The 12170-nt window shown below is 29.1% G+C and overlaps 6 protein-coding genes across 6 annotated transcripts; 2 read left to right on the top strand and 4 right to left on the bottom strand.

Moving 5' to 3' along the window:
* Positions 1 to 3966: 3966 nt before the first annotated feature.
* On the top strand, positions 3967 to 5847 carry PPL_03392 (ADP-ribosylglycohydrolase family protein; the record flags this gene model as incomplete). The annotated part of the gene is made up of 4 exons (XM_020574357.1): positions 3967 to 4114; positions 4165 to 4282; positions 4381 to 5378; positions 5831 to 5847. 4 exons carry the CDS (start codon positions 3967 to 3969, stop codon positions 5845 to 5847), a joined length of 1281 nt encoding a protein of 426 aa, XP_020436429.1.
* A 199-nt stretch (positions 5848 to 6046) lies between these two features.
* Positions 6047 to 8284, top strand: PPL_03391 (SANT/Myb-like DNA-binding domain-containing protein; the record flags this gene model as incomplete). Its single annotated transcript, XM_020574356.1, has 5 exons — positions 6047 to 6380; positions 6463 to 6765; positions 6858 to 6984; positions 7061 to 7151; positions 7253 to 8284. 5 exons carry the CDS (start codon positions 6047 to 6049, stop codon positions 8282 to 8284), a joined length of 1887 nt encoding a protein of 628 aa, XP_020436428.1.
* Positions 8285 to 8422: 138 nt separating this feature from the next.
* PPL_03390 (EF-hand domain-containing protein) lies at positions 8423 to 9079 on the bottom strand (the record flags this gene model as incomplete). Its single annotated transcript, XM_020574355.1, has 3 exons — positions 8423 to 8740; positions 8807 to 8889; positions 8941 to 9079. The coding sequence occupies 3 exons, from the start codon at positions 9077 to 9079 to the stop codon at positions 8423 to 8425; spliced, it is 540 nt and encodes a 179-aa protein (XP_020436427.1).
* A 492-nt stretch (positions 9080 to 9571) lies between these two features.
* Positions 9572 to 10205, bottom strand: PPL_03389 (ADP-ribosylation factor family protein; the record flags this gene model as incomplete). Its single annotated transcript, XM_020574354.1, has 2 exons — positions 9572 to 10024; positions 10122 to 10205. 2 exons carry the CDS (start codon positions 10203 to 10205, stop codon positions 9572 to 9574), a joined length of 537 nt encoding a protein of 178 aa, XP_020436426.1.
* Positions 10206 to 10577: 372 nt separating this feature from the next.
* Positions 10578 to 10850, bottom strand: PPL_03388 (uncharacterized protein; the record flags this gene model as incomplete). Its single annotated transcript, XM_020574353.1, has 1 exon — positions 10578 to 10850. The coding sequence occupies one exon, from the start codon at positions 10848 to 10850 to the stop codon at positions 10578 to 10580; it is 273 nt and encodes a 90-aa protein (XP_020436425.1).
* A 351-nt stretch (positions 10851 to 11201) lies between these two features.
* PPL_03387 (uncharacterized protein) lies at positions 11202 to 11955 on the bottom strand (the record flags this gene model as incomplete). The annotated part of the gene is made up of 3 exons (XM_020574352.1): positions 11202 to 11212; positions 11493 to 11526; positions 11602 to 11955. 3 exons carry the CDS (start codon positions 11953 to 11955, stop codon positions 11202 to 11204), a joined length of 399 nt encoding a protein of 132 aa, XP_020436424.1.
* Between the last annotated feature and the right edge of the window lie 215 nt (positions 11956 to 12170).

Here is a 12170-nt window from a genome sequence, read left to right as displayed (position 1 = left end):
GACTGTGGAAATAGGATTTACTATTTAACCACACAACACAATAATGGTAACCAAAAACAAATTCACTTTGTTTAGTTTGTTTCTTTGACGAATGATATAAATAAATGGTGATTAAAATAAATATTATTAAATTATTATTATTATTATTATTATTATTATTATTATTAAATCAATCCAAATAAATAAAAATATATAATAAATAAATATTGTTTTGATTTGTTTTGATTGATTGATTTGTGATTTTGATTGTGTGCTACTAGCTACTACTGCCAATGTGCACAACACTAAATTTATATTTCTAATACCTACAACTGTAATATATAGAAACAAATAGAGTTAATTTTCAAAATAATATTTAATTATTTATTGTTGTCGAGAAGAGAAAGAGAGTGGTGGGTTAGTTAGTTGGTTAGCTTGTTTGATTTGGGTCAAGCAAATATGATGATTATTATTAATTTAATATTATAAAAGAAGAGTAATGTATAATTATGTAGTGATATAATAATATAACAGCACAACAACACTCTATTCTATTCTAATCTATTCTAGGTTAGATAAACAGATAGGTGAGAGAGAGTGTAGTGAGTTGGTGAGTGAGTGATGATAATGGTGAGATAATCTCTGTCTTTATTGTTGTTAGAAAAATAATATGATTAAATGTAAAAATAAATAAAAAATATAAATAATTGTTGTTGTTTTATCTCTAGAGGTTGTGGTGTTGTTGTTTCTTTTTGGTATTATACAATGTATAAATATATTAAGGTGGGGGTTTTAATTTAATTAGCAGAGTGTGAATTTTGTTTTTTTTTTTTTTTTTTTTTAAATTTTAAATTAAATTCTTTTTTTGTTTGTTTTTTTAATTTATCACTCTATTTTGTGTGGGGTGAATTTACAAAAATTAATTTTAGATAGCTGAATGAGGTTTTTTTAGTTTTTTTTTTTTTTAATGATTAACCCAAACAAAAAAAAAACATCAACCCCTAAGATGGAAATTAATTTGTAAATAATTCCCACATAATCGGAGGGGGTGAATGATTGTGTGTGGTGGGGTTAAATAAAAAGTGTCTGTTTAATGTTGCTCATCAGCATCATAATTGAATTGTGTTGTTGTTTTTGTTTTATATTAAATAATTATTTCAACTGTAAAACTTTGAATGGAGATTACAACCACACCAATTAAAAAAAAATTATTTGTATTATTGGTTTGTGTGTGGTTGTTTTTGATATGATGAGATTTCGGTGGTATTATTACTATTTGTGTGCTATTCTTATTTTTGGTTTTCAAAAACAATAAAAACAACAACAATCAAATCATCGTCACATCAAATTAATATTGGCTTATGGTTGGTTGTTTGACTGATTGATTGATGGATAATCAGTCACTTTTTCTCTTTTTCTTTTTCTATTGTTATGTTATTATTAAATGTTGATCAGAAAGTGATTGATTCGACAACATTACTTATATTGGGCAGTGGATTGGTGAGAATAGTTAAGATAATAAATAAAGATGGTTGCCACTGTGTGTGAGGTGTGTTGTTTAATGTATTATAATTGAAATGGGTGTTGTGTTGAGTTGTGTAAGTGCTATAACCAGTGGTAGATCCAAATTTATTTGTTTGTCTAATTTAATTCAGTGGAACTGAATATTTGAATTGTGATGAGGATGCTCCTGATTGTTTGTCGTGTGTTAAAAATAAAAATAACAATTACTTGATCAAAAAATTTATATATTTGTGATTGGTTTCTTGTGTGTTAACAATACTAATATTATTAATATTATTTATTGATGTTTGTATTGTATTGAATTGTTAAAATTGTGTTGTGTCAGATTTCACCACATCTCCACTCAAAATAAACACACTCTATATTTTTCTTTTCCATTTTTATTATAGCAGCTGCTCTCTCTCAAATGTGAGCATCGTGTGTTGGTACAGGTTATGTTTAATGTGTATGTGTGCTTGTTTGTGAGTGTTGGTTAAAGATATAAATTTAGAGGTATTCAAATCTCTGTTTGTCTCTCTCTATTCATATGATTAACAACACTTACAATCAAAAATAAAAATAGATTGTAGAACTCTGAATTACTAATGGGTAATAAGATGTCGAATATTAGCAGTAACAAAGATAATTTGAGATTCAACAATTGCCGTTGGCCACAATAAAATAATAATTATACTAATAACAATAATTTATTTGTATTTAAATAAATATTTGGAAAACTCGAGAACAAGCATAAAATAAGATTAATAATTTTAATGATAGAGAAACAAACAATGAGTGATTTATAATGACAAAGTCAGCAAAAACCATATAGATTTAATAAATTAGCAAATGCAAAGCAAACACAATCGAAAAAAAAATAAAGGATGGGAAAAAAAAAAAAAAGTAAAAAGCAAAAAAAAATATTATGAACACAAAAAAAAATTGGTTTTTGATTAGTTTGACAGATCAAGAGACAGTCTTGGATCTAGCCTGTTTTTGATAGATATTGTTGAAGAGACACGCCCTTTAAAATATACGAAAAGTTCCCCCTCAACACACACACAAGCAGATACTTGATTTTTAAAGGTGTGTGGTGGTGTTGACCATATAGACTAAAAAATAGAGATTTAAAAATAAAAATAGAAAATAAGAAAAAAAAAAAAAAAACAAAAAAATAATGTGTTTAGAACGTGTGTGTGTGTGTTGTGTGTGTGGGTCTGACATAAACCATATGGGTTGCCACACCTCACCTAAGGATCAACAAGAGAAACACACAGCACACCACACAGTCAGTCTCTTTTGAATAAAAGACACCACCACACACAACAAGAAATTTCACCCTCGATTCGAGGGTGTGTTATGTGTTTAAACAACTAGTAGCGGCAACAGCAAAGTGTGTGTGGTATATAAGTCATGTTTTGATTAATTGCAATGAGACAACAACACTTGTGGTGTCTATATTCTATGTTGGCGTGTGTGTGTGCTTTTGGTTTTAGAGGTGTGTGCTATGTGTGTTGTGTTTTGTTGGGAGTGAGTGAGTGGTATGTTTGATTTTGTGGTAAATCGCATAGCACCTACCGACTCGACTACAACTTTTGCATTACTCTTTCTTCTTCTTAGTTTATTATTAAGATCAATCGTTTGGTAAAAACAATGCATATGCAATGCAATACAAAACAAAATCGTTTTATGATTTTTATAGTTATTGTTTTTTAAACATACCTCAGGTTTATAATAATAAAGTATTGTTGGATATTTTAGTTCTAACTAAAATAGTTCTTTTTTCTTTCTTTCTTTTTGTTTGATAAAACGAGTTCTGATTTGCTTTGCAATTGTGAACTAAATATTTATCAAAAAAATGTAGAGTATTGTGTACTTTTGTCAAATAGTAATGAAGGTTGTTGTAGCGGTTACAATGATTTTTAACTATTTATTTTATTTTATTTTTAAAATAAATAAATAATTTAAATTCAAAAAAAAGAGAATTGTACAATAGTAATAGTAATAACTAACTATTATTTCTAAAAAACTATGATGGTTGTGTAATATTGTATGATGAAACTAAACTAATAAAAAATTTAATTTATTCTTTAGAAAAAATATATTAAAGTGTGGTGTGGTTGGTTTGTGTGTTTTAAATTTTTTTTTTGAAATGAAATGGGGTTTTTTTTTGTATTTTTTATTTTTTATTTTTTTTGTATTATTTTTTATTTTTATGACATAAAAAAGAAGTTCAATAATATTTATTTATAATAAAAACAAAACATTAATAAGCTTTTTACTTTTTAAAAACTTTCAAAGAATTTATCTTTTTTTGTTTTTTCTTAAGATTTTAATAAAATTATTTAATAAAAGCAGTAATAAGTGTTTTTAATTTGAGATTTGTTCGTTATTTTTAATTATTATTATTATTTATTATTAATACCATTTTTAATCAATTATTATTGTTATTTATTATTATCTTTATTATTTTTATATAAAATCATGAATTCAATGAATGAAGAACAATTACATGAATATTTATCTCAAAAAGAGAATAAATATATTGACCATATACTCGGTTTGATATATGGAAATGCTTTGGGTGATGCATATGGTCTTGGTATGAATCTATCTTTATCATCGAAATGTTGTAGATATTATTAATATTCCAATTTAAAATAACCTAAATAACAACTACAGCCACCGAATTTTGGAATAAAGAAGCTGTCAAACAAAGATATCCAGATGTTAGAGAGTTAATTCCATTCCCTGATTATGTTACCAATAGACATAATTCAAGATGGGACAAAGGTGACTGGTAAAACAACAACAACAATCCAATCTAAAACTATTATTATTAATTAATGTACAGAGATGTTTAGTTAACATATTATATCATTATTATGTTTATTGTAGGACTGATGATACAGATCAACTTATAGTTTTGATGAATATGTTAATTGAGAATGGTGGTGTTGTAAACTTACCGGATGCAGCAAAGAAACTGAAACACTGGATCGAAAATGGATTCCCAGAGGTCGGTGACCTGCATGGTATGGGCATTGGCCAGACTGTTATGGGTGTCACTATGCATTCAAAGTTCACTAGCAATCCACTTGAATCGAGTAGAGAGATTTGGATTCAGATGGGAAAGAGAATGGGTTTCAAGATGGCTGCCAACGGTGCCGTCATGAGAACATCGATTCTCGGATGCGCCAGCTTCGACCAGCCCGAACAAGTAGAGAAGAACTCTATACTCTGTGCACAGCTGACTCACTGGGATCCGAAATGTGTGATATCATGTACTACTATCACCTCTATACAATCCGCCATTATCAGACACTTCAAAGAGAACAACACTAGCGGCGGCGTGTCACAAGAGCAGATCGAGCAATGGATAAAAGACGCTGAGCAACAAGCGAAATCGGTCATCGATCGTTTGCTCGTCGATAAAGGCTACAAAGGTGAATTCTCAGAGAAGGAAGCCAAGGAGCAGTTCGAAGAGTATCAGCAGTATCTTTGGAGCAAACCGGATTTGAGCGATTTGAAGTTGGACGATGAAACAACGATTGGTTACACCTACAAATGCATGGGAAGTGCTATTTGGGGTGTTAGATCACCACATGACTTTAGAAAGACGATCGATCTGCTGATTAGAGAGGGTGGTGATGCCGATACCAATGCAGCTGTCTGTGGTGCACTCATTGGTTGTGTGATCGGTTACACCAAACTGCCATCGGACATGTTGAAAGCACTTCCAAACAAAGCTTGGCTCGATCAAATCGTCATCAAATTCCTCAACAATGTAATATTAAATCCAAAACCAAACCAAAACGTCACTACAACCACTACGGGCCAAGCCGATGACGAAGATACAAACAAATCAAACAACAACAACAACAACAACAATAGTTGTATTATTTGTTAATTACATTACTTTATAATTAAAAACATTAACTTGTTTGTTTTATAGTTTATACTCATTTTTAAATTTAATAGGTTTTTTACCTATTTATTTTGAAGTATTGGAATATATTATTTTTTGACCATTTTAATATCAATGAACTCATCTTGTAATTGTCTATCGTTATATCTTTGTTTTACCAAATTAGGTTAGAATTACAAAAAGATATCAACAATTTATTCATTTATTTATACTATTTTAAATGTTATTCAAAAAAAAAAGTATAAAGTACTAAATAGAGACAATTAGACAATTTTTGATATATTTAGACTCGTCTTGTAATTATCTATCAATATATATTTGTTTTATTTAATTTAATGTTCATTTGAAAAAGATAACTTTTTTTAATAATTACCTTTTATTTTTAATTTAAATAAATTAACTTTTTTTATTTTTTATTAGTTTTACTAAAAGTTTAGTTTTTGATTGAATTAAATTGAACTAAACTTTGATTTTGATTGAAGATCACTAGTTAGTTTGTTTGTTTGTTATAACTGTGGATATAATAGGACTGAGTTGATTAAATTTAAGGTGAAAAAAAATTCAAATTTTTTTGCAAATTTTTAAACTAAGTTATTTATGTGTATTTAAACAAAGAGAGAGAAGAGAGTAGACAGTATGTCAGATGTTAAAGATATTCTAGGTGTATCTCAGTCGGGAGTCACTACTTCATCGACGGTAGATTCTATCCTAAAGAAAAAAGATAAGCAGAAAACACCGAAATTAGAGGGATCTTCATCGTCGAGAGGTGGATCGACTATCGACAAACTCCAACAGGCATTCCTCAATCTAGAAGGTGAAACACTTACATTTGCTTCACCAATCACAAATGTCGGTCTCAAAGAGAAGAGAAAAGTAAAGGTATCATGGGAGAAACGTGGATTCAGAAATAATTCTCGACCAGACAACATGATATTATATCACTATTCTAAATCAACTGATAAGAAAGATGGTAAGACAACAACAACAACAACAACAATAATAATAATAATAATTGTTATTCATATATTAATCTTTTAATTGTTATTATAAAGATTATAAATATTGTAGATTTAATAAGAAGATGGATGTACTCATATATAATGAAGAGGAATACGAATTGTATTTGAGAGATCCTGATTGGACGAAAGAAGATACCGATCAACTGTTGGATTTGGCAAAGAAGTTCGATACTAGATTCGTTGTTGTACACGATAGATATCAAGGAAGTGTTGCACGTACCATCGAGGATCTAAAGGATCGTTACTACAAGATACAATCGAAACTGATTGAACTTCGAACAAAACCAGAGGAAGATCCATATCATAACCCATTAACAAACTATAATTTTAACAAAGGTTTGTTTATTATTAATGAATCTATTACTTTTAACTAGTTATTAATATCACATTTGATTATTATATCGATATAATAATATGTTGATATATAGTTTATGAAACAGAAAGAAAGTTACAATCAGATAGAATATTCCATTTAACAAAAGAACAAGTAGAGGAAGAAGAGTCACTCGCTGAGAAATATCAAAGTATAGAGAAACATCTTTTGAAGCATAGCAAGTATGTAGTTGTTTGTTGTTTTTCTTATCTTTTTTTTTAAACTTTACTAATATGTTATTATTAATAACAATAATAGGGACAGTAAATCAATATTAAAGCTAGCAAATATTGCAGTTTCAAATGGCCCACTTAAACATTATAGTCAACAAGATATACAACCTGAGAGTGTATGTATATATATATATATATATAGTTAAATTAACTTTGTTTGTTAATAGAATGGAAAGAATGTTTTATTAATAATTAATGTTTGTTTATATTAAATTAGAAAAAGAATAAGAGAAAGTTTGAGAATATGGATGAAAAAGGACAGTCACCGCAAAACAATAGACAAATACAGAGAGTGGATGCAACTCTCTTTGAACTTCACATCGGTAAACCATTCAATAATGTTTTGGCGAGAAGATTGTACAATGATTTGAAACAGGATATCATCACACTGCTCGATGTCCAAAAGTATTATATGGAGAAGCGATATCACTGTGAGATTCTAAAGGCTCAGAAAGAGTATCTACAGAAGGAGATCGATGACATGCAAATGACACCAGAGATACTAGCTATACCCGTAGAGGAAGAGAATGAATCAGTTCCACCAACTAGTAATACAACAACAACAACAACAACAACTACAACAACCACCACTACAACATCATCAGCTGCTGGCAACATTGATATTAATAGTATTAATAATAATAACTATAATATTAGTCAAAGTGGTGATTCTTTTTCAACGGCATCTCTATCTACACCTTTGAATATACAACAAACACAACCTCTATTCCAAATGTATGCTTCTACTGGTGGCGTAGATCTTAATCAATCGACAGACAGTCTGCACTCTTCTTCGATGTCGGTTGTCTCTACACCGGTGAAACTGGAGGAGTCATCCTCATCGACGACACCGAATAGCAAACAGAAGGCCAGTAAAAAGAAATCGCAGAAAGTCGATGGAGATACCTCTGTGGACAATCTCTCGGCAAGTAGCGGTTCAGTACAGACCGACTCCTCCACCAAGAAGAAGAAAGCTGCGACACCAAGCACCGAGAAAAAGATGACAAAGAAGAAAGCGGCGGCCGCAGCAGCAGCGGCAGCAGCAGCCTCATCAAACACAACAGAAGGCTTCATACCGATGGATTTGAACAACAGTATCGATCAGATAACAGTCAACTTGGATTCCAACATCGAACCACCACTCAAAAAGACGAAAGCATCACCGACCTCCAAGAAAGAAAAGAAAAAAGCTGCCACACCAAAAACACCTTCATCCGAAAAGAAAAAGAAATTAAGTGAAGATAAATAAACTAATAAACTAATAATAAAAAGAATAAGATCTTAGTCCCTTTTTTTTTTGTAATTATTATTTAAGTTTAAGTTTACATGTTAACTAATTTTTTATTATTATTATTATATAATTGATTGTTTTTGTTTTTCATTGTGTTTAGTGACCGAGCAATGAGGAAATGGTTTGGTTGGAAAGACCGTAACCGATCCATTCATCGATGGTGATGGTACCATCTCCGTTGGTATCGGCCTTGTGGAGATTATCGGTGATTTCCTTGATTTCAGCATCTGATTTACCTCCGTGTTTACCAACTGATACGATACTCTTGCAAATCAAGTCGAGTTCACCGAAATCCAAGGTACCTGATTCATCATTGTCAAAAACAGCAAACAAGAAACCCAATTTTTGCTCAACAGTACCATCAACAACAATACTGGCCAAAGCAGCAAACTCTGCAACTGTAATCTTTCCATTCTATAATAATTATTGTTATTAGTAATCAGTAATAGCTATTAATAGTATCAATGATTATGATCTTACATTATCAGTGTCACATGCTTTGAACATTCCCTTCATAGTATTCTCAGAGAAACCAAGTTGTGATTGATATAATTTGGAAAACTCTATAAAAAAAAAAAAAAAAAAAAAATAGTTAATAACTTTTTTCTATTTACTTTTTATATCTTCATTATTTCCAAATAATCTATAACATTTACCATCATATGACAACTCTTGATTTCTGTTTGTCTTTACATGGACAAACATTTGGTAAAGATTATCAAGGACACTTAATTGTTGTGGTGCTTCAGACATTATTGTTGTTTTTATTATTAGATTATAATAATTATAATATGTATATATTTATGATGGTGGAAAAGATCAACAAGTTTCACTACTATTTAAGGTTGTTGTTGTGAACTTAATAAACATTAAATTTAATTAAATTAAATTCAAAAGAAAAACCATTTAAATTAAAAATAAAAAATCTAACACCCCTGAAAAAGAAAAAATTCAAATAAAAATTTAACAAAAGCTAGCTACACAATTTTATGTAAGGACTCTTTGTTGTCAATGTGGGTTGAACTAACACCAATCTGGAGAGGTATTCACCTCGGTTTGTTTTTTTAATCATATCATCCATACATTTATTCCAACGATATTATTGTTTTTTTTCTATTTTCTAGATCATAATAATGATTTATTAAAGTAATAAATATATATGTACAAAGATTTAAATCTTTTTATTTATATTTAAAGATAATAGTAATAATATTATGATTTTATATAATAGTTAAAGGGTTGGGTTTAGTTCTTTAAATTTTTAGATAACCATTCTAAACCTTCGAGAATGCCAGCACCTGTGATGGCGGTAGTCGGTTGAATATGCCACTTTCTATCTTTTAGATCGTTCAATTTCAATGATTCTGTTAGTTCTGAGGAGTTCATTGCATTTGGTTGATCTTGTTTGTTGAGGAGAATCAATAGACAGACGCCCGCCGATGATTCTTCTATACTGAACACTCTTGAAATACCCTCTCGTACTTCATTGATTCGTTCATGATCGGTTGCGTTGACAACGAAAATAACAGCACTGCTTTCCACTAAATACTGTCCCCACAATTCACGAATCTTGTCACCTCCACCAACATCCCAAACTGTTAAACTTATATTGTTACACACAACTGTTTCAACATTGAATCCAATCGTTGGAATAGTTTCGACTAATTCTCCTGTCTTCATTCTATGTAATATTGTTGTCTTTAAATAAAAAAAATAATATTAATAACAAATTATATATTAATTTTGAATAATAACATTTTTTTGTTTTTAACAATTTCTATCTATAGATATTTACTTTTCCTACACCATCTAAACCTATCATTAGGATTTTATGCTTTGTTTTGAATAATTCAGCAATTTTAGTATATAATAATCCCATTTTTTGTAGATATATTTTATTCTATTTGTTTTTTTAAATATAATATCAATATTAAAAATTGAAAAAAAATGATTATAAATAGATAATAAAAAGATTAAATAATATATGTGATATCTTTATTATGCTTTGACAACCTTTGTTTTGCACCGTGATCACCTTTATTTTGCAAAAACACGTCGCCGAAAAAAAAAGTAATATAGATATTTAATTCTAATAATATCTTCTTTTTGCATTTTTCCCAATTAATAAAGATGAGTTAATAATCGAAATAAATAATTAATTAATCATATCGAAATAAGCAGGTTTTGTGTCTGCTGCCTCAAAACAAGCAAAAACTGTCAATAAAATTATTAACAAAATGATTTTCATTTCTTAGTACTTGTTCGATTGGTGTTCCGAGTGATAGGCGTTGGTCTCTAGGAAAGCGGATTCCTTCGAGAGATTGAGCGAAGGGTCGTTGATATCGAACGGTGGTGACGACTCTAGCTGTAGCAGCTTCGAGGCGTATAGATCCTTCTCGTAGAGTATCGATTGCAATCGGTTGTCCAGTGACTCTAGACCGTCGATATCGATATCCGATGTCTGTTGATTCAACAAGCCATCTATTTCGTTGTTAAACTCTGATAGCATTATTAAATCTTTCATTCTATCCAATGTAACTATATTATTGTCTCGTTCCTGAGTTGCATTTCTAAGTTTCTTCTCAACAGATCACCAACATCTTTTCTTATTGACTCTATTAGATTGTAACATTTTAGTTGATATTCTTTTATCTTATCATTACTAACATTTATATTCATTCTTAATAAACTCTAACGACTATTTTTTTCAATTGTTTGTTAGTAAAAAACAATTGTTTTTTTTTTTTCAAAAAATTGTTATGGAAAAACTATTAATTAAAAAAAAAAAAAAAAATATCAAAAATTTGTTTGTAATAATAATAATAAGATAAAAGATTTCTATTTTATATTAGAATATATAAATAATTCCATTTTTTTAATTTGGAGCTAATATTTTAATTACCAGATCATTGAGAAGTTTGGAAATTATCACTGAATAAATAGAGATGATCCTGATTCCAAAAAAACTATAAAAATATTGTGGTATATATATATAAATAATTTAGAATAAATTTACTTTTTCTTAAACTGAAAGGAACCTTTAGATTCTAAAAACATTATTTTATTTATGGTGGACTATGTTAAAATTCTAAATTGGAGATAAAACATAATAAAATGAATGAATTACATGTATTTTATTAATGTTTAATTTCTCTAACTAATTTACTGGACCATGGACACCAAAAACATCCAGGTAAGAACTAAATTATGATAAAGTTTCCAATTAAAATTTGTTTAATCTTTTTATAAAGAGGAGTATTTAAAAGAATACTTACAGCACCACATGCTTCATCTAAATGTTCTTCTACATAGTTTGTGTGAGCATCGCAAACTTCAATTGCCAAATCAAAAAATGAAATTGTTTGTGAGTCCAAATGGAAACTGAATCTTGGGTTATAGTCAGCTGTGGTTTTTTTAATTCTTCCCATGGAATGTGGTCGTACAGTAATAGTTCCATCAAGCAAACCTCTGGCATGTTTAATGTTTTCTTCATCAATTAATTTGATGATAAATCTAGTTGTACCAGTAACATCGGCGGTTTCGAAGTATGCTGGTTTAACGTCGCCAGCAGATGCAATATAGGCAAAAACAGTCAGAACAACTAATAACAAAATGATTGAAATTTTCATTTCTTTAAGTAATTTAGATATCTATAATAAAATGATTTATGATTTGGTTTGAATGATATTCTAAACAATTCTTTTGATAGGTATTTATACTTTTATTAATAATTATGAGTTTATTTGAATATTGTTAAGATTATTTAATTTCCTATGATCCTCAAATAATAAAAACTGTATTTCTTTTCAATTTTATAGAGATATTAAATTCATTCTAAATCTGG

The sequence above is a fragment of the Heterostelium album genome, assembly GCF_000004825.1.
Source record: "Heterostelium album PN500 unplaced genomic scaffold PPL_scaffold3, whole genome shotgun sequence".
In the NCBI taxonomy this organism is placed as follows: Eukaryota; Evosea; class Eumycetozoa; order Acytosteliales; family Acytosteliaceae; genus Heterostelium; species Heterostelium album.
Note: the sequence above shows the minus strand (reverse complement) of the source record. Positions and strands in the feature narration are given on the sequence as shown.